This window comes from Chenopodium album, chromosome 24, assembly GCF_948465745.1.
Source record: "Chenopodium album chromosome 24, dcCheAlbu1.1, whole genome shotgun sequence".
In the NCBI taxonomy this organism is placed as follows: domain Eukaryota; kingdom Viridiplantae; phylum Streptophyta; class Magnoliopsida; order Caryophyllales; family Amaranthaceae; genus Chenopodium; species Chenopodium album.
In genome coordinates this window covers 5,129,494-5,151,843 of record NC_137857.1, presented here as the reverse complement: position 1 = coordinate 5,151,843, position 22,350 = coordinate 5,129,494, and the positions used below count along the sequence as shown (strand labels likewise).

Here is a 22,350-nt window from a genome sequence, read left to right as displayed (position 1 = left end):
CATTGTACACCTTTACACTTAAAAAGCTAAATCCTACAAATCATAAAATACTAGCAATGTCTTAGCTACTACCAAGAGGGAAAAATCACAACGTGAATCACTTGGACATTATTATATGGCTTTGAACAAATGAAATGGTTGCATAAAAAAAACAACGTTAAACAACCACCAAAGACAATATTATTTCTAAGATAGCATGAGATACTGTCGGGAAATCATTATAGTTGGATCACAATTATTGGCAAAGGCTCCAAAAACTTAAGCCTCCCTAATGTAGTAAAATATTAGGCCTCTCCAAAATATGCTTAGGCCACCCTTATGTCCTTACTAATGCAATTAACACCTAAATTTAAAAAGTACAAAGTTATATACTTAAATTTCTTATGACAAATTCATAGTAACATGCTCGTTTGAAAACCAATAATAAAGAAAAAATCACAAATAAACTGTTTTTGTAAAAGAAACTTCAAGCTATAAAACTGCCAAAAAACATACGCAAAATTGATTTCAATCCTCTGTCCATGGTAAATTGGTATGTATGATCCAGAGCCTTCTAACTGAAGACAAAATCACTGATGGCTACAAAAAATCCAATCATCTTGATTTTTTAAAATAACCATTCAATTTTATAAACGCATCAAAAACACCGTCACAGCTCACAGACACCAAGTTAGTTTGAATTTCCATATAAAGTAGTGTCTACATTTGGCATGCAAGTGAATGACAAAAGGAAATAATTGATTGTATTACCTACCACTATTAAAAATAATCAAGAATTGATTTGCTGCATCAGCGAGTGATGATTTGCTTTGTCAGCTAGTATTAAAAAGTTTTTTTTTTAATAATTGATTTGTTTTATCAACTAGGACACGAGTTACAAATACTGAGTATCATTTGTTCTCTTATTTGTAGTTGTTCAACTGTAACTAGCAAATTTGCCAACATACATTTTTGACCATTAATGTCTTAAATAATCTTTTAGGATCAGCTTATAAAACGTTGATTTAAAAAAATAAAAATTGAGATGAATCCAACAACATTTTACATCATTATATATGTGTAATCTACCTTTGTTTCATATTATTTGCAACTTTTGCCAAAAATAGATGCTACACATTATTTGCAACAAATATTTTCTTTCAATTGTAAGTGGTTGTTTCTCTCTATCTATCTCCTCATCAAATGAATTCATACTTCTCGCTCTACTTTACACTCACAAACAAAATTTACCTAGGAGACCATGGAGTCTCCAAAGTTGCAAATAATATGAAACGGAACAAAAATACAGTCAAAGCAAAATTAGAAAATAGCCCACCAAAAGTCCAATTCGAACAACTAATAAAATGGAGGGAGTATCAAAATTTGAAACAGGCAACTAAATAATTTCTGGGTAAAATTGGTATAAACCACCTTTTTTGTCCGACTTTTTTGAAAAAACCACCTTTTAAGTTTTTTTTTTTAACTAAACCACCTTTTAAGTAACTAATTTTTTTATTGCACCACCCCTATTTCAAATCTAACATATTGTATCTCAACCATCTACTTCCAAATCATCAACCATAACAAATCTTTCCCTTCCATCTCAACCATCCGCTTCAATTACCTCAATTTAGGTTTTGAGAATAAACAAATATTACAATTTAATTTTTGTAGCAAAATTAAGTTTGGTTTTTTAGAGCTTTACTCAATTTAGTCATGCATATATATAAAGGGGAGGGTCAAATGTTTTTGGAGGTGAAAAAAATACATGATTTAGGAGCGAAAGTCACAAGTTGTGGACCCTTTTGACGTTTTAGTTAATTTTTTCGTCATAACTTGAAATAGGGGTGGTGCAATTAAAAATTTAGATACTTAAAAGGTGGTTTAATTAAAAAAAAAAAAACATAAAAGGTGGTTTTTTCAAAATAGTTGAACATAAAAGGTGGTTTTTACCAATTTTACCTAATTTCTGCATCAAAATGATACAAGTAATCAGACTAATCACATGAATTACAAAAGCCTAGAAAATTCATTCTTCAAGCATATCATATGAATCTATTAAATATATAATACTATAATAGTACTACTTATTATATACTTGTACTTGTATATAATAGGCAGCAGCTAATACAACTATGACCATTTTACTGTCACTATATAATAAGTAGTACTATAAGTCTACTAAAATGGCAATGGAAGGAGTTGTTCCCTTGACCAAACAAGAACTAGCATCAAAATTAGTTCAGGAGATAGCTAAAAAAGGAGATGAAATACCAGAGGATTTTATCCGCAAAGATGGTTTCCCTGAAGCCATTGATGCCCCTGATTTGTGGAGAGGTGATTTGCTCATTGATTTTTCCCTCCTCTCTTCGTACTCTGAACCTGAACTCACCAAGCTCCGATCAGCTCTCTCCAAATGGGGTTGCTTTCAGGTAAGCTTGCTTTCTTCCTACTTCTCCTGTTCATTCTTTCAATCTACAAACCAAGAAGTGAATTTCACTGTTTTGCATGTTTTCATTGCAAACGTCCTAAATTTGACAAGCATAGGAGAAAAATTAAGTAGTATATTGATCTTTGGCATGTTTGTAAAAAGAATATTTAAACCAATCATAAAAGTACACTAAATGAACATCACTTAAGCATTGAAATTCAAGAGTATGGTACTTTGATTCAAAATATAACACTTCCAATTTTCTGTTAACTAAAAGGTCATAAATCATGGGCTTAGAAGAAAACTGCTTAGAGTTCGGAAAACATGGACCAGCAATAGCAAGGTTCAACCTTTATCCTCGTTGCCCATGTCCTGAACGTATTCTCGGAACAAAACCTCACTCAGACCACACAATGATCACGTATCTCTTGCCAGAGATTGAAGGTCTCCAAATCTTAAAAGATAGTCAATGGTACAAAGCCTCAGTCATCCCAGGCGTGTTTATCAACTTTGGTGATTTAGGAGAGGTAAGTGTGCTCTCTACACAATCACAGCAACCCATAAGAATAAAAACTAACCATTTTTTTTCCCTTATAAGTTACTTGTAATACAATGAAATCAAAGGATTGTTATGTTTTTACTTTGCAGGCTCGTACTAATGGAGTATTTAAGAGTGCAGTGCACAGAGTGATCGCGAATTCTGCAAAAGATAGGATATCTACGACCATCTTTTTCAACCCGGATGATGACGAAGTTGAACCCCTAAACGAATTGATTAGTGCGGATCAGCCACAACTCTACAGGAAATTTACCATGAAAGAATATAGGCCAAAAATCTTTGAGAATTTTAGTCTAGGCTTAAGACCACTTGATGCATTTAAAATTTAGTATCTACTCTTCATTAGAGTATAAGTCATTTTTATTCAATTTCACGGGTGCTTTACTTTTTCAAAAGAGTGGTATCCAACAGAGCTTTTCTTCTGAGCTTGATAAGAATTGTTCAATAGTACACTATGTTAGGGTGTATATGTTCCAATATGTTAAGTGTCAATGATCTGGTATTTGAAGTTAATTGATTAGTGAGAGTAATATAGGGAGCACTATATTTGCACATTTTTACCCATGAAATGTTTGACGTAACATTAAATTATTTAAAGAAGATTGCTACTAAACCAGAAGAAAAGAAGAACCAACAAAAGCAAGGTCTATCCACTATCCTCCTAACTCATGCCCATGACCTCTTTTGCTAGAGAAAGAGGCCAATGGTCTCAAATCATCAAAGATGACCAATTCAAAATGTTACAAGGTCTCGGTCATCCCAGGGGCACTATTTATCAACTTTAAGTTGGTAACTCGGGGGAGATGATGATTGCACTTTGCAGGTAGCAATTTATCGGGTGTTCAAGAGGGCAAGGCAAAGGGTGCTATGAAATCAGAAGGCAGGATAATTGTGGCCATATTTTTCTCCCGGAAAGAGAATAATGAAATTAGACCTCTAAGGCTCTTAAGTGAACTAATTAGTGCTCATTGTCAAGTTTACAAGAAGTTCAATATCAAGTCTATGACCCTATGCCAACATGAAATACCACTCGCAATATTGACCACCAGATACCTTTACCCAACATAGATAATTAAGCCCAAAACTTGAGCAGAAGCACTAAAAGATTGGGCATTTAACAACCACAAATGGGCACTCAGGTAAGTAAAGGAAGTATAAAGTCGAGGAGCCAGCTCCAGTTAATCTTAATGATTGACGAAATTCGTCAATCTAATGGCATTATTGTAATATTGGTCAACAGTACTCGATGCCACCTCATGGTTGAATTAACGGCCAATTTGACGGTTGTTTTGCCATTACTCCACCCATACCACCATTAAAACTCCCTCTGTTGAAAAGCTTCCTGCTTCTTCCTCCATTAACGCTTCTCGAACCTCAACCACCATTGAAGCATCTCCTATACCAACACCAATGAAGCTTCCCTGACACCAACACCGTTGAAGCACCCCGATCTCCACTCACCTTCCCCGACCTTAAACGAAAACCCTGTGCATAAAGGGTGAAATTAAGGGCATGGTCAACCCCAAAGGGTAGGGGTGACCATGCCCTCCATTGAAGCTCCGTCAATTGAGCTTGATTTTCGAAAATGACGAAAGAAGTGATGTCGGCGGTGTAGAAGAAAGAGATAGCAAATGACAATAATTGTGATGGTGGTTGTGGTGGTGAAGTGAGGTTGAAGAAGCGCCATTGTTGAGTAAGTAGATGAGTGACGAGAGAGAATGATGGAGAAAGCAGTAAGAAAGAGGAAGGAGGAAGGAAGAAGCTAAAGTAACGAACATCCTAGCACATTGACAAAAATATCCCAAATAATTTATAGAAAAGTTGATTTTACCCTTATGATCAACAAATTTTGTCAATCATTAAGATTAACTTGTATTTTCTCAAAGTTGAGTGTATCACATATCCCTTGACCTCATACCAATAAAAGCTTGTCTCACTTGAGGTAAGACTTTTACCTTAGACCCTAGAGGCTAGAGGTTTGGGGTTCGTATCTTATCATGTGAAGGTTGCTAGGAGGTGAAAATCTCCTTATCTTCCCTCCCTACTTCTTAGTTCCAAGCCCGCAAATACCCTTAAGTCCTTAACTTCATACGCTAATGCCAAACTCATTTGAAATGCTTGCGTAGCATATCCCATGAAATTGAAAGAGTATCATGATTTCAGGAAAAACAAAAAGAAAAAACAAAAACCAAAAAAAAAAACAAAAAAAAACCTATAAATGGAATCCAAGCATATAATTAAAGTGGAATATATCTAAGCAAGAGGTAGTTGTAATCAAAGTTGAAATACTGGATCAAGAGGGAGGCAAAATGAGTGATGACATACCAGAGAAATTCCTGCACAAAGGTGGTTTTGATGAAGCCATTGTTCATGCCCTTAACCTATGATTGTATGAATAGCAGATTATATAGTATTATAGTAAGCTCTTTGAAAGCTAGTTTTTTTTTTCCACAGCACCTGCTGCTGGAGCTGAACTCGTATAGCTCTGATCAGCCCTATTTAACCGACAGGTGTACATGCTCTCAATCACAACTAGGAAGAAAACCCACCTAAAAAAAAAAAAAATCAGTTGTTTCATAATACCCTACTCAAATTCATGTTATTCATAACCATAAATAAAGCTTGCACTCTACATTGCAACCCAAACTCAGTAAATCAAATCTACTTCCTTCATTTTTAAAAAGATACTTTACTTTCTATAAAGGGAAGTTTCTATTCAGATGCATCACTTTCCCTTTTAGTCAATAAATTCTCTCTATCTTTATCTTATCACATGGGCCTCCTTATTATTTCTCTCTATCTCTCTTTACTCTAAAAATTGCCTAGAACTCCACAATTACAAAAGTGATACATCTAATAAAAACGGAGGAAGTATAATGAATATCTAATTAAAAAAGTCTGATTGCCTAACAAATTATGCAACTAACTCCAAGCAATTTATCAATACTCCCTGATTAAAATTAAATCCAGGCAGTTTTGCAATATTTGTTAATAAAGTGCCCCTTGATAGTTGCTTAAAGATCAATAAGGCAATCAGTAAAAGCATTCATTCAAATTGTTAGAAAAGGGTGCAGACCTTGTAGAGTACTTGATGCATTCAAAATGGTACATCTTCTATTTTAAAGGGTACAATTAGTTTGCATTTGACTGTCAAGCATGTTTGCAGTCTTGTAGAATAGAACGTCAGAGTAAATCAATTGGTTTCTGAGTTCAATTAGCATTGTATACCTTTACACTTAAAAAGGTAAATCCTACAATTCATAAAATACTAGCAATGTCTTAGCTACTACCAAAGAGGGAAAATCATAACGTGAATCACCTGAACATTATTATATGGTTTGAGCAAATGAAATGATTGCATAAAAATCAGCAAGATTAAACAACCACCAACGACAATAAAGCATGAGATATTGTCGGGAAATCAATATAATTGGATCACAATTATTGGTGAAGGCTCCAAAAGTTAGGCCTCCCTAATGCAGTAAAATATTAGGCCTCTTCAAAATATACTTAGGCGGTTAGGCCTTATGAAAATATACTTCGGCCTCCCTTATGTCCTTCCTAATGCAATTACCACCCAAATTTAAAGAGTACAAAGTTTTATACTTAAATTTCTTATAACAAATTAATAATAATATGCTCGATTGAAATCAACCAATAATAAATTAAAACAAAAAAAAATGACACAAAAACTGTTTTTGTAAAAGAAACTTCAAGCAATAAAACTGCCAAGAAAACATACGCATAATTGATTTTAATCCTTTGTCCATGATAAATTGGTAAGTGTGATCCAGAGCCTTCTAACTGAAGACAAAATCACCAATGGCCACAAAAATCCAACCATCTTGATTTTTTAAAATTATCATTCCATTTATAAACGCATCGAAAGCATCGTCACAGACACCAAGTTAGTTTGAATTTCCATATAAAGTAGTGTCTACATTTGGCATGCAAGTGAATGACAAAAGAAAATTATTGATTGTATTACCTACCAATATTAAAAATAACCAAGAATTGATTTGCTGCATCAGCGAGTGGTAATTGATTTGCTTTGTCAGCTAGTATCAAAAGTATTCAATAATTGATTTAGCTAGGACACAAGTTACTAATACTGAGTATTATTTATTCTCTTATTTTTAGTTGTTCAACTGTAACTAGAAAATTTGCCATGACCTTTAGTGTCTTCAATAATATTTTATGATCACCTTATAAAAGGTAGATTAAAAAAATAAATTGAGATGAATTCAACAACATTTTACATCATAATATATGTGAAATACTACTGTTGTTTCATATTATTTGCAACTTTTGCCAACAATATATGCTATACATTGTTTGCAACAAATAATTTCTTTCGTGTTTAAGTTGTCACTTCTTTCAATCTATCTCCTCATCACATGAATTCATATTTCTCTCTCTATTTTACTCTCACAAACAAAAGTTACCTAGGAGATCGTGTGGTCTCCAAAGTTGCAAATAATATGAAACGGAAGTACTGCCTTGACTACAAAACGGAGGGAGTATCAAAATTTGAAACATGCAACTAAATAAATTCTGCATCAAAATGATACGAGTAATCAGACTAATCACAAAAGCCTAGAAAATCATTCTTCAAGCATATCATATGAACCTAATATATATATATATATATATATATATATATATATATATATATATATATATATATATATATATTGTAAGAATTTCTCCTTTATGTGAGAATTATTTCCTATGTAAGAACACTCTCATGTTCTAAATTTTTACTTGTATATTCTAAATTTTAAATCACATGTTTTAAATTTTAAATCACTTATTCTAAATCTTAAATGAGTTAAATCAAATTAAATATTTTAAATTATTAATCATATGTTCTAAATCTTAAATTATTTGTTCAAAACTTTAACTTATGTGTTTTAAATTTGAATTGTTTTCTATGATATTTAATTATGTGTTCTAAATTTTTACTCGTATGCTCCAAACTTTTACTCACTTGTTCTAAATGTTACTCATCTTGTTCTAAATTTAAAATCTGGTGTTCTTAATTTTTATTCATATGTTCTAAATCCGAAATCAGATGTTATTATTTAATTTTCTAAAATTTAAATCAGGTTTTTAAAATTTTAATCACACGTTATAAATCCAAAATCAGATGCTCTAAATTATAACTCACTTAGATGTTCTAAATTATTACTCACGTGTTACAAATTTTAAATCACGTGTCTGAACTCTGAAGTTTAAATAATGTGTTCTGAATTTTTAATCATATGTTCAAAATTTTTACACAGATATTCTAAGCTTTTACTCACATGTTCTAAATTTTAGATCAGTTCTCATATAAGTATGTTTTCTCACATATTGACTTATTCTCACCAGATCCCTCCCATATATATAGGCAGCAGCTAATGCAACTATCACCATTTTACTATCACTACATAATAAGTAGTACAATTAGTCTACTAAAATGGCAATGGAAGGAGTTGTTCCCTTGACCAAACAAGAACTAGCATCAAAATTAGTTCAGGAGATAGCTAAAAAAGGAGATGAAATACCAGAGGATTTTTTCCGCAAAGATGGTTTCCCTGAAGCCATTGATGCCCCTGATTTGTGGAGAGGTGATTTGCTCATTGATTTTTCCCTCCTCTCTTCGTACTCTGAACCTGAACTCACCAAGCTCCGATCAGCTCTCTCCAAATGGGGTTGCTTTCAGGTAAGCTTGCTTTCTTCCTACTTCTCCTGTTCATTCTTTCAATCTACAAACCAAGAAATGAATTTCACTGTTTTGCATGTTTTCATCGCAAACGTCCTAAATTTGACAAGCATAGGAGAAAAATTAAGTAGTATATTGATCTTTGGCATGTTAGTAAAAAGGAATATTTAAAAATAGAAGTACACTAAATGAACATCACTTAAGCATTAAAATTTAAGAGTATGGTACTTTGATTCAAAATTAACACTTCCAATTTTCTGTTAACTAAAAGGTCATAAATCATGGAATAGAAGTCTCATTCCTTGAAGAGTTGATTGAAGTTTCCAAGCAATTCTTTGCACTTCCCTTAGAGGAAAAGCTTGGGTACTCTGCAGCAGATGACATATATCAAGGATATGGCACAGATGCAGCTTATTCAGGTTCTCAAACACGAAACTGGAATGATAGGCTATTTCTTTTTCTCCAACCTAAGGAAAAACTCAGGCTTGAATGCTGGCCACAGAAGCCAGACAAATTCAGGTAACAAACTTTACATTCCTAACAGTCGTTTCAACACCAGTACTGAGACTCTTAGAGTAAGATCACGGATATTGGCAGGGAAATGATAGAGGAGTATTCAAAAAAGATATCATCGGTCAATAAGGTTCTCTGCAAAGTAATGTCAAGGTCACTTGGCTTAGAAGAAAACTGCTTAGAGTTCGGGAAACACGGACCAGCAATAGCAAGGTTCAATCTTTATCCTCGTTGTCCATTTCCTGAACGTATTCTTGGAACAAAAGCACATACAGACAACGTAATGGTCACGTATCTCTTGCCAGAGGTAGAAGGTCTCCAAATTTGGAATGATGGTCAATGGTACAAGGTCTCGTTCATCCCAGGCGCACTTTTTATCAACTTCGGTGAGTTAGGAGAGGTAAGTGTGATTTCTTCACATTCACAGCAACCCATAAGAATTAAAAATAGGAAAATTTCACATTTGCTACCAGGGAAAGGACCCTAATTCACATTTGCTACCCCTTTATTTTTTAATTTTATGTTACTACCACCTAAATCAGAGTTTTTTAAAAATCGCTACCACTTAACGGATCCGTTACGATTTCCGTTAAGTTTATTAAAAAAAATTAAAAAAAAAATTAAAAATTAAAATAATTGAAATAAAAAAAAAAACCACCCTCCCCCTCCCCTGCCACCCCTCCCCCCTCCCCTGCCACCCCCTGCCCTCCCCCATTGCCGGCGTCCGGCGCCCAGAACTTCAGCCGGCGCCGGCACGTCCCCCCCCCCTTCCCCCACCCCTACGCAGCCAACGGCGAACCCCCCTCCCTTTTTCCCGTTCTCGCTGCCCCGACCAACCACCCCAAACCGAAACCAAAACTACCCCCGGAATCAGCCCCCAACCCCGTTCCCTCCACCAAATCGACCCCCCTCCCCTTCCTCGTCCCCCGTTCCTTTTTCTAGCCGCGTCAATCGCAATTCCCTGCCACCAAAACCACCCTAAACGAAACCCTAAAACTTGTTTAGGGTGGTTTCGGGCAGGGCGTTTAGGGTTAGGGGTTGTTAGTTTTGGGTGGGGAGGGGAAGGGCTTCAATTCCGACCAATATCGCCGGCGGCGGCTGCAGCTTGGGCGCTGGCCGCCGGTAGGGGGAGGGGGGAGGGTGGTTGACGGGGAGGGCTAGGGTTTTTTGGGTGGGTGGTTTTTAATTTTTTTTATTTTAATTTTTATTTTATTTTTTTTAATTTATTTTATTTTTTTTAATAAACTTAACGGAAATCTTAACAGATTCCGTTAAGTGGTAGTGATTTTAATAATTAGTGTGTTTGAGTGGTAGTAACATAAAATAAAAAATTAAAGGGGTAGCAATTGTGAATTAGGGTCCTTTCCCTGATAGCAAATGTGAAATTTTCCTTAAAAATAACCATTTTTTCCCACTTAAAAGTTACTGGTAATACAATGAAACCAAAGGGTTGTTATGTTTTCACTTTGCAGGCTTTCACTAATGGAGTATTTAAGAGTGCAGTGCACAGGGTGAGTGCGAATTCAACAAAAGATCGGATATCTGCAGTCATGTTTTTCAACCCAGATGACGATGAAGTTGAACCTCTAAAAGAATTGATTAGTGCTGATCAGCCACAACTTTACAGGAAGTTTAACCTGAAAGAATATAATCCAAAAATATATGATAGTTTTCGTCTAGGCATAAGAGCACTTGATGCATTCAAAGTTTAGTATCTACTCTTCATTTCATGGGTGCTTTACTTTTTCAAAAGAGTGGCGCATCCAACCAAACTTTTCTTCTGAGTTTGATAAGACTTGTTCATTAGTACTATATATACATTACATGGACTCGGGTACTCAGTGTAAATGTGTTCCAATAATTGACAGTTTTTATGTATGAAAACTTTCCATGTTTTTGGTACGAATAAGAGTGTCATATGTTTATAACTATGTGGCTATCTGTTATTGTCCAGGATAAAACATGGCACTTGAAGTGAAATGAAGTATGAGTTACATAGTTTGTAATTGTATGTGTCCTTTTCAAAATCCAAATACTAGCAGAGGCAAGCATACCAGCTCTCTCCATCGTTAAACAGAAGTTTTATTAAAATTTTGAAAGCATTTTACATATTATTGTGCATATAATAAAAGTATTTGTCTAACATACCACTTGTATCCATTACAAATATATTATCCTATAGCCTTATTTGTGAATTGTTATATTGTAAGAAAGCAAAACTAGTACACAAGTATTGATCAAAAATCACTCGGTTATAATGGAACACTGTTTGCACTTACAGCCATCAACACACTATCAAATCTAGAAAAGTACTCCCACAATATTAAACTTGTCCGTGAGTTGTACTGGTTTTCAAATCTAATGCACCAACATCTACCGCATTTTATTGAATTTTATATAGACCGAGTTTTAAGTTAAGTCGTCTGATAATTTATGGTCTTGGTGATATTTGGCACTATCACTCGATACCTACCCCTACCGCTCTAATAATGGCTTTAAACCTTTACACATTGTTTGAACTAATGGAAATGGGGAGAAGGGTAATGGAATGATGGATTATGTTTCATTTGGATAACAAATGAGGAAGGAAGGGAATTAGAGGGGGGAAATGGAGGGAATAAATTGTAGGAAATTGATCTCTTAAACAATGCAAAGATTTGGAAAGAAAACTCATCTTTCTTCCCTCCCTTCCCTTTCCCTTCCCTCTCCCTCACCTACCTCCCCTTCTTTTCCTTCTCTTTCTTTTTCTAAACACACTATTAATGTATTCAGGATAATCCAGAATACACTAGATTTATGGTACTATTATGCTATTATCAGTTGTAGAATCCTAATTTTAGGTACAGATAGAAATTCTAGAGACTTTTAAACCACATTTATGCTGTAATAATCGCAATCCAGTTGGCGATAATTGCATCATCTCCGAGACGGGCCGAGATACCGCAATAAAAAAATATAATAAAAATAATAAGTTGCACTCCCTTAAATCAGCTGTTTTTTTTTAAAGCGATACACTTCTATTTATGACAAGATATTTTTAAAGGCCATATCTCTCTTTTTTCATGGTCCTCTCACCTACTTTTGTTTATTACTTCTCTCCTCTCCTACCTCTTACCACTTGAATAAACAATTAACCCCACTATCTTCTTACATCAACCTCCTAGAACTCCTCTGTGTAACAAGTACAACACAAACAAGTCTAACAACCAAACATGGGCTACCATAACTCCATAAGCATACAGGAATAATTAGTCCTTGCATATTTTGTTTTTTTCTTCAGTAATTGTTCCACTTTGACTTTTGTACAATTTGAATGCCTTACTGTGACCATATTGTTTATATTTTAATCATTTAATGTGTATTTTAATATTAACATTTAAAATTTATACTTGTATACTTTGTATAATTTTATCAACTAGGTCCTATAATATAGTTTGTGTTTTGTATTTTCACAAGAACTAAGGAAAGTGGAATACTACAGTAGTTACTTGATTTACAATAGATGTTTACCAAATATTGGGATCAAAGACGAAATTTTTATACTTTGGAGTGTTGTGCATTTTCTCGTTGTTATTTGCTATCTTTTTTTCATGGGAGATTAATGTTTTAAAGGAATTAAAAATAAAAAAAATTAAAAAAAAATGAAAAAAAAAAAAAAAGTATGCACATATATATTAGGAAAATTTCACATTTGCTACCAGAGAAAGGACCCTAATTCACATTTGCTACCGCTTTAATTTTTTATTTTAAATTACTACCACTTAAATCAACGTTTTTTAAAAATCACTACCACTTAACGGAATCCGTTAGGATTTCCATTGCCACCACCCAACCACCGTCCAGCCACCACTCCTTCTCACCCACCGCTATTGCTAAACATCAAACCACCGCCCTTGTTCAACATCAAACCACCGCACCACCAATCACCGTCCAGCCAATCGTCGCCTGAGCCCACTCCCTGCCCGTGACTCCGGCGAACCCCTTTTTTGCTGCCGACCAGCCACCAACACGAACCCAAAACCACCCCTTTCCCCTTCCCCCCACCGGAATCCGCCCCTACCCCTTTTCCCCCGCCAAATTGACCCCCTCCTCTTCCCCTACCGCGTTTTCGGCGTTCCCTAACCCTAAACCACCACCCAAAACAAAACCCTAAATTCGTTTTTCGTGGAATCTGGGTGGTGGTTTAGGGTTTGTGAAGGTCGAAAACGGTAGGGGAAGGGGAGGGGGTTGATTTGGTGGGGGGATCGGGGCTGGGGGGGCGGATTCCGGTGGGGGGATCGGGGCTGGGGTGGTTTTGGTTCGGGGTGGGTGTTAGGCAGCAAGAACGGGGAGAGGGAAGGGGAATTTGTTGGCTGTGTAGGGGTGGGGGAAAGGGAGGGGGGTGGGTACGCACCGGCGCCGGCCGCCGGCATGGGGGGAGGGCAGGGTGGTGGTAGTTTAAGGGAGGGGTGGCAGGGGAGGGGGGAGGGTGGTTTTATTTTATTTTAATTTTTTTGGTTAATTTTTTATTTTTTAATTAATTTTTTTTAATAAACTTAACGGAAATCCTAACGGATTCCGTTAAGTGGTAGTGATTTTTAAAAAACGTTGATTTAAGTGGTAGTAATTTAAAATAAGAAATTAAAGCGGTAGCAAATGTAAATTAGGGTCCTTTCCCTGGTAGCAAATGTGAAATTTTCCTTATATTATATGTAGTAAAATGAAGGAAATTGATGTTAAAAACAAAATGTAATTAAATAGGAAAGATTCAAACAAGACCATTTTTTGGGAACTGAAAAGGGAAATAGGAAGTATTATGTAATGGAAAGAGTATAATAATTGTAAAAGTTATGCATTGGAAAATGTTTACGTCAAAGTAGAATGATTAATTAGACAGGAAAATCAACTTAAAGTTATGACAACCCTAGGTGTAAATATATATTACTACTAGCACATGCTTTAAGTCAGCCAAAAATTCAACAACTATACTTTTAACTACAATGGCAGAACCTACTCCACTAACCAAGCAAGAAGTAGTAGCAAAGCTAGTTCAAGAAATAGCCAAAAAAGGTGATGAAATACCAGAAAAATACCTCCACAAAGATGGTTTCCCTGAAGCCATTGATGCCCCTGATTTGTGGAGAGATAATTTGCTTATTGATTTATCTCTTCTCTCTTCCTCCTCAGCAACAGAACTCGAAAAAATCCGATCAGCTCTCTCACAATGGAGTTGTTTTCAGGTATGCTTAAACAATCTGATAATCCAAAGTCAAGTTTGTTAGAGCTAAGTCACCCAAAAATGAGATGAAGAAAATCAGTAGCTATATATCATCATCATCATAACAAACTATTTTATCACTTTTTTTTAAATCCAGAGTGTCATACAGATGCATTATGTCTTTATGTTTGTTGGGATCACCCAATCATTCTTTGACACTTGAAAGGACACCAACATAATTTAAAAAAAAAAACTTGCATAAAAGATGGTGCTTAAAATCTGTCTGATAGAGGTTTGATTCAAAAACCAATTTTCCAAGAAATACATTACACCATTTGCCTAAAAGGCGATGTTTTTTCAAATGACAAATTAAGCTTTACTGTATAGCAATTAGAGCCAACAATTTAGAACTTTATTCTTTCTACAGGTCATAAACCATGGGATAGATAGCTCAATTCTAAACAGCTTGGTTGAAGTTTCAAGGCAATTTTTCGCGCTTCCCCTAGAGGAAAAGATCAAGAGCTCTGGATCAGATGACATCTTCCAAGGTTATGGGAATGATTCAATTTATGGAGATAATCAGTAAATAGCCAGCTGGAATGATAGGTTATTTCTTCCACTTCACCCAGAAGAAGACCGAAAGCTTCAATTCTGGCCTCAGAAACCAGAGAAATTCAGGTAAATCACAACCTCTTAACACCCCCCTACCCCTCTATCCCCTTAAGAAAGATCACAACCCATTTATACAAACTATAACTCCTAAACAATTTCATTTAATGTGACTATAAACTTGGCAGAGGAATGTTAGACGAGTACTCGAAAAATTGTAAGCATACAGTAGACTATATACAGGGCAATGGCGAGATCCTTGAGCTTAGAAGAGGATACCTTCATAAACTCTCAGGGTGAAAAAGGACTTTTAATAGGAAAGTTCAGCTTCTACCCCCATTGCTGAAGCCCTAAGCATGTTCTTGGGTTCCTACCACATACAGATGGAACAACTATATCGATTATCTTACCACAGCAAGGTGTTGAAGGCCTCCAAGTTCAGAAAGATGATATTTGGTACAAAGTTCCAACCTCTCCTAGAGCCTTGATTGTCAACCTTGGTGATTTAGGAGAGGTATTTCAAATCCAAATATCTTTGCACTCAGATATGTTCATATCATGATATTAACCCAAACAGTAGGAAAATAATATGATTCTTTACACATATATACTTCCAAATGTCATGATACCAATTACTAGGATTAATAGAATGATCGCGGGCCATTAGCAATACCACCATTATCCAACATCAAAAGTCATATACACCAAAGTGAATGTAACACCCAAAAAAAATTGGTATTGGAATGATAATGTTGTTTTTCAAAATCAAGTAGATCAAAACAGCGCTCCTCACCAAATACAATTTACTGATAATTAGTTTATATAATACTAACTTCTAAATAATACTTATGACGTATACAGGTAATGACTAACGGGGTATTTAAGAGTGCCATGCATAGGGTGGTCACAAGTTCTTTAAGTGAGAGAATATCAGTGGCCGCATTCTACCACCCAGATAAGGATCAGGAAATTGGACCTGTCAGCGAGCTAATCAGTGTCCACAAGCCTCAACTCTACAAGAAGTTTAACATCTACGAGTTTCAGCGGACATTCTTCAAGAGCCATGTACTAGGCCATAGGCCACTTGATGCATTTAAGCTTTAGTATGTTCAAGATTTGATCTTTGACTACAACTACAACCTAGCTCAAAATAAACCCACATGAGTTTTCTAAGGAGAGATATATCCTGTTCATAGAAATTCTCTCATTGAGAGAGTAAGATTAGTTCTAAGGTTGCTTAGCATTGTAGTTTTCATCTTTAAATAAAACCTAGACTAGAAGTCTGGAGCAAAATTAATACTCATATAAGTAATACTCTAATATCATTCTTGTATTATTTTTGGATGTTTAGAAAAATTGTCACATTTTCTAAAAATATAATTTGTCAGATTTCCAAAAACCCTCACTTTAATGAAGTGGGTGAAAGGAAGGATACAAATAACTAAAATGATAATTTAGTGAAACAACGGTAAATTTTTTTATCGTAAGATGTTGGAACAATAGGAAAATCAATTATAATGTGTCATGTTAAGCTTAACATGGTGCTCTGTCTTAATGTGTCATGTTAATGTTACTTGGTTTTTACTCTTGGTAGCAGCTTAACATGACACATTAAGACAGAGCACCCCATGTTAAGCTGCTACCAAGAGTAAAAACCAAGTAACATTAACCACAAAGAGAAATGAATCCAAAATATGCATTTGGGCTATTTTTCAAAACTATACCAACCTAACTGGGCCTGCATCACTTGTTAAATATCAGGGAAGCTAGGATGAGGCCATATATTGAGGCCCATTCTCAAAATTTGCTCAGCCCATTAAAAAATGAACCAAACAAGAACCCACCAAGAAATGTAGTGTCTTTATTTATGAAATAAATTGGAGGATCTTGGACAGAACTTTCTGACATGAAAATGAATTTACCTCAAATTCGACCCAAACAAACTTGACAGGCTAATAATTATGTGCAACTAAGTCATATAAAATCAGTATATGCATAAATAATTTTTAAATAAAAACCAACTTCAAACTTCAATGCAGATAATAAAAAATGGGAGGAGTAATAACAGTGACAGAAGATAGAAGCAAGGAAATACATGTGTTGGCTTGTGCAACAATTAATGCACATGTAAATTATCAAACATTGTGGCAAATTTGCAGACCAAGATGGTTGATTCGTTGGCTACAGGGCACTTCCTTATTTGAGCAAATTGGCATAACTTATTTAGTTATTTGTGAGTGTGAGTCACTTGTGAGCTGTGAACAGTGATGATAAATCTTATTCAAGCTAGTATAGAGTAAAATTATTTTATTTTGCAAAAAAAAAAAAACAATGTACCAAAGAACTTGACAGAATTTACTTGTACCTGATTACTCAATCTAGACCTAAACAATACCTGAATTATGTGACCTGATTTTGTTTATAACCAAAGTTGGCTCAATGAAAAGATAAATGAGATCAATACAACTAAAATCGACCCAAAGTAAGCCAAAATACTTATCACCCAAACATGACATGAACAGTATTGAGCTCAATCAAACTTGATTCGGAGGACTTGTTTGTCTGCTCTAGACTAATATTCCAATGATAAAGATGGTCACAATTAACAAAGAAATTAATCGTTGATAAATTAAAGACCAGATAAAAAAAAAATACTCATAATTAGTATTTTCTAAGTTAATACATAGAACTTGAACAGTAGGATCATTCTTCTGGGGCAGGTTATACCTCTTTTCCTATAGGAAACATAAAGAAAAATGTGCCAAATTCATTTGGGCAAAAAATGAAAAATGGAGTACTATCCTTGTTTCTCTTTAAATAATTTATACCCAATATGGAACTCTAAATTGATTGAGAAAAATTGAAGTTCACTCCAGAGTCCAGATTTGGTTAAAAAGGAAAGGACCACAAACTTAATTGTCAAGCTCAATTAATAATCAAAATTTTTGAAGCTATTTTGTTTCAATAAAAGAAGTTCAACTTCTAAACAAGATGCAATTTCTAAAGTCACTAATTCCTTATAAAAAGTTTTACATTGTTTTTTATGGGCAGTAAATAAGTTATATTTACCAAGCATCATTATGCCTTATGTATTCTAAACTTTCAGAAAATACATGAATCGTATTTCTTATTGTCAACATAACTAATCCATTTATCAATTTCTTATAAAGTACAAATTTGTATTTTTACATGTCAATCAAACAACCACTAAACGATTATCACACTATCAATAAAACTTTAATTCTAGTAATAAGTATTCAAAACCGAACCCATGCACAGATTAAAGAAGGGAAAGCATGTTTAATGCAACATTTCACTTAAAATTTTAAAAACCAGACCATTTAAAACAAGATCATTATTATTATTATACATCATCTTTACAAGGAGAAACCAAAGTCAAAAGTCTAATGCTTAAAAGACGGGAAAGCCAGCTTCATCTACTGCTAGGATATGGCAAGGGACACTTAAATATTCATATAAAAATAACCCATCTTTATCATTGTCTTACCTGCTGATATTAAATAACTTGATAAATAGACTACCCAACTAAACTGATACTGCATAACAAATTTCACAAAAACACAGAGTAGCCCAGAAAATAAGCTCCCCAACCATAAGCTTTTAAATTACTAATACTACTAATTCTACTACTGCTACAATGCCAGAACCAGCTTCCATAACAAAAGATGAATTAAAATCAAAGCTAGTTCAAGAACTGACGAAAAAAGGAGATGAAATACCAGATATATACCTTCACAAAGATGGTTTCCCTGAAGCCATTGATGCCCCTGGATTGTGGAGGGACAATCTGCTCATTGATTTTTCACTCCTCTCTTCCTCAACACAGGAACTTGCAAAGCTTCGGTCAGCCCTTTCAGAATGGGGTTGCTTTCAGGTACGCTACGACCACAACTAGAGAAAGATCCAAATTCAAGTAGGAACAATCAAAAGTCAAAACACTGTCTTCAACCTCTTTTTCATTCTTTTATCTGTGGAAGGTGGGGGTGAAATATAATTACTTGTAGCATGACAAATAAGTACAAAATTAAGTACATTTAAAGCTCTACAGACCCTATCTGATCTGGATTAATTATAGGTTCTTGCTGCTTTTGACCTTTATGTAACTTGCATTTTTCTTGTACAACCCAAAATAAATTGATAGGAGTTTCATTCTTAAACCATTAAAAATTAAAATTGAGATAACTGATGATCATGATCCATGCAGTAGTATACAAATGATTAATTGAATCATAAGATTAAATATTATGTAAATTGCAAGATTTAACGCAAATTAGAAATTTGTATTCATAGGTCATAAATCATGGGATGGACACCTCATTCCTTGAAGAGTTGATTGAAGTTTCTAAACAATTCTTCGCGCTTCCCCTAGAAGAGAAGCTCAAGTGCTCTGCAGCAGATGATGTTTTCCAAGGATATGGAAGTGATTCAGTTTTTGCAGGGGCTCAAACTATCAATTGGAATGACAGGCTATTTCTTACACTTTACCCAGAGAAAAAGCGGAAGCTCCAATTCAGGCCAACAAAGCCGGCGAAATTTGGGTAAATTCTTAAGATAACTCGTACTTTTATTGAGCAAAATGTACAGGAATTCTGAGCAATGTCATCTCAAGGATCAACATTGACAGATTGTGACTTTTGTTGTGAATTTGACAGGGGAATGATAGATGAGTACTCAAATAAGCTAGCAGCAATGACTGAGGGCTTCTATAAGGCAATGGCAAGGTCACTGAACTTAGAAGAAGACTGCTTCTTAAAACATCAAGGGAAGCAAGGACCAATAACCGGAAGAATCACCCTGTATCCTCGTTGCCCATGCCCTGAGCGTGTTCTTGGGCTCAAACCACATTCAGATGGTGCAACAATGACATTCCTCTTACCAGATAAAGAGGTCGAAGGTCTACAAGTCCTGAAAGACGATCTCTGGTATAGGGTTCCAGTCATTCCAGGAGCCTTGTTCGTCAACTTTGGTGACTTAGGAGAGGTAAGTTTTTGCAAATCGACATTAGTCCCATGAAACCAAAAACAGATAATTCAATCATTTTATAAGTCTAGAAGATAAGGATAAAATATGTCAGAATTATATAATGTCCAAGAATGTTCTCTTTTCAGGTGATGACTAACGGGGAATTCAAGAGCGTAATACATAGAGTGGTAACAAACGCTGCAAAAGACAGGATATCAGTGGCTGCATTTTGCACTCCAGAAGATGAAAAGGAAATTGGGCCAGTCAATGAATTGGTCAGTATTCATCAGCAACAAAACTATAAAAGGTTCAACATCCATGAGTTTAGGCAGATTTTCTTTGAGAGCTATGCGCAAGAGCGCAGAACAATAGATGCACTGAAGCTTTAGTGTCAAAACGAGTGTTTCTTAGGGAAAACAAATAATTATGGAATGTATTTCACATTGAATCGATTCTGTTTTGGAATTGATATTTATTAGTATTTGCATTATCACACTAAGTTGAATTCCAATTCATGTCAGAATATGATAATTGTGTGTGTTTGCTTTTATGAATTATGATACACAAATTGATATGATAAGACTGTGCCACTTAATCTTCTAAGTTACCAGACACAAGAGCTCATGTCAAATGCTTGATATTCTGACATGGATGTGATTACTACACTTAAGCAAAAACATTTGAAATTTTCATAACTTTGTCGAGTTTGACACAGAGACCCACACAGGAATATAATCCAACACTAATAGAGTAATAGCCAACTATGACTGTCTGAGTAATAAAATCTATATCACAATGATGGTCACAAGACTCACAACATATAATCCTCGCTATCAATCAAGATTCAGGTGAAACTCAAACATTAATCACATAAATACTATATCAAATCATTCGAGTCTAGTCAACTGAGCCATAAATTAAGCCATTAGACATTAGATAACAAAAGCAGAGGTAGAGGAAACTAAACAAAGGGTGCAGATGTCCTGATAATAGTTGTTAGACTAAAAAACTGATAAAACAGAACAGATTTTGACATATAAAACATACAGGGAGCTAAGTAGTAAACATACCAGACAACGAACTTGGTCAGGCATGAAACTAACACGAGTTCAACAGATGGCTTTTTGTACAGGTCTTAGTTCTTCAAATTCAAGGGCTCATCCAAGCTTGATTGAAGAGAGTGATGTTGCTTTCACCCTGCAGACAACATTTTTCCTTGGATTACCTACAAGCCACAACAAGAACCAAGTTCGTCAAACATCAAGTTTCCTCCAACTCAAACAATATTCACAGATAAACATCAATCTGATTGATACACATAAACTAGTCATGTGCACCAACGACTGACCCCAAGCCTTCAAGAGAGCAAAACATAGACAGTGTTCACTTGAAATTAAGCACTTCGCCACTAGTATGGGTTAAGTAACCAATGTTCAATCATTCACGTTCGTGATAGTAAAAAAAATCATATTATGCTCGTGTTAGAAAGCCATTTAACAGCACATATATAGTCAATTAGACTAACAAAATCACAAACATATTCATTACATTCCAAACAAAGTCCATCTCAACAAATTAATGCATCCATTCCATAGGGCATACTTGTTTGGTGAAAGAAAAGCAAGATTAAGTAAGCCAAAGAAGAAATTGATGGAATTGTAAACTCTTAGAACATTCATAAAAGTAACAAGCACGTGCACGGCACACACACACCACAAACACAGCCCAACCCGACCAAACTCACCTAAGAATAAAAGCCTATCAACATCATCCCAACACCTATACAGAGAATCCCGCCTTGAGCAGGGTCAAATGGGTCCAAATGTACGCAACCTTATCCCTACGGTGACAAAAAGGTTGTTCCAATTAACAAATGACATTCAATAAAGTGTATTTAACACACAAATGTATTTCCTAGGTTTTTTATAAGGCGTCCACAAAAGGCAAGGAATTGTCCCAAAGACACTACCATCCTCTCAATTTTCATTACAAGTCAAATGACTCAAATTCCACTCTAATTAATGCTACCCCATTTTTTCAAATGTCTGAAATTATAATCTTAACAATTTTTTTGGGAAATTCACATTGAACAATAGCAACCAACCAAGTCTTGGCTCGGCGACAAAGATTGAGGACTCGTGTACACGGGTTCGAATCCCCACTCCGCCAATTGTAATTTATAATGCCCTTGTGGTTCATTCGGATCAAAGGAAAAGCATATAAAGAAAACATAACATTGGCAGAAGTGCAAATTAAAATATTACCAACACATTTAACCCCAAATAATTAAATTAGTAGATAAATAATCCCAAGAATTAAATAATAAAGCACATAAATTGAAATTTTAACAGCCAAGTTTGGATTTTTATATA

The 22,350-nt window shown here is 35.0% G+C and overlaps 3 protein-coding genes and 1 pseudogene across 3 annotated transcripts; all 4 read left to right on the top strand.

Annotated features, from left to right (window-relative positions):
- The first annotated feature begins 2,170 nt into the window (after positions 1–2,170).
- On the top strand, positions 2,171–3,298 carry LOC145610430 (protein DMR6-LIKE OXYGENASE 2-like). Its single transcript, XM_081665773.1, has 3 exons — positions 2,171–2,556; positions 2,708–2,937; positions 3,059–3,298. Exons 1-3 carry the CDS (start codon positions 2,172–2,174, stop codon positions 3,296–3,298), a joined length of 855 nt encoding a protein of 284 aa, XP_081521899.1. The 5' UTR covers position 2,171.
- Positions 3,299–8,435: 5,137 nt separating this feature from the next.
- Positions 8,436–10,901, top strand: LOC145612529 (protein LATERAL BRANCHING OXIDOREDUCTASE 1-like). The gene is made up of 4 exons (XM_081667881.1): positions 8,436–8,676; positions 8,948–9,195; positions 9,274–9,589; positions 10,662–10,901. Exons 1-4 carry the CDS (start codon positions 8,437–8,439, stop codon positions 10,899–10,901), a joined length of 1,044 nt encoding a protein of 347 aa, XP_081524007.1. The 5' UTR covers position 8,436.
- A 3,267-nt stretch (positions 10,902–14,168) lies between these two features.
- Positions 14,169–16,099, top strand: LOC145612254 (protein LATERAL BRANCHING OXIDOREDUCTASE 1-like; annotated as a pseudogene).
- Positions 16,100–18,631: 2,532 nt separating this feature from the next.
- On the top strand, positions 18,632–20,411 carry LOC145612253 (protein LATERAL BRANCHING OXIDOREDUCTASE 1-like). The gene is made up of 4 exons (XM_081667632.1): positions 18,632–18,890; positions 19,307–19,554; positions 19,669–19,996; positions 20,125–20,411. Exons 1-4 carry the CDS (start codon positions 18,654–18,656, stop codon positions 20,365–20,367), a joined length of 1,056 nt encoding a protein of 351 aa, XP_081523758.1. The 5' UTR covers positions 18,632–18,653; the 3' UTR covers positions 20,368–20,411.
- The last annotated feature ends 1,939 nt before the right edge of the window (positions 20,412–22,350 follow it).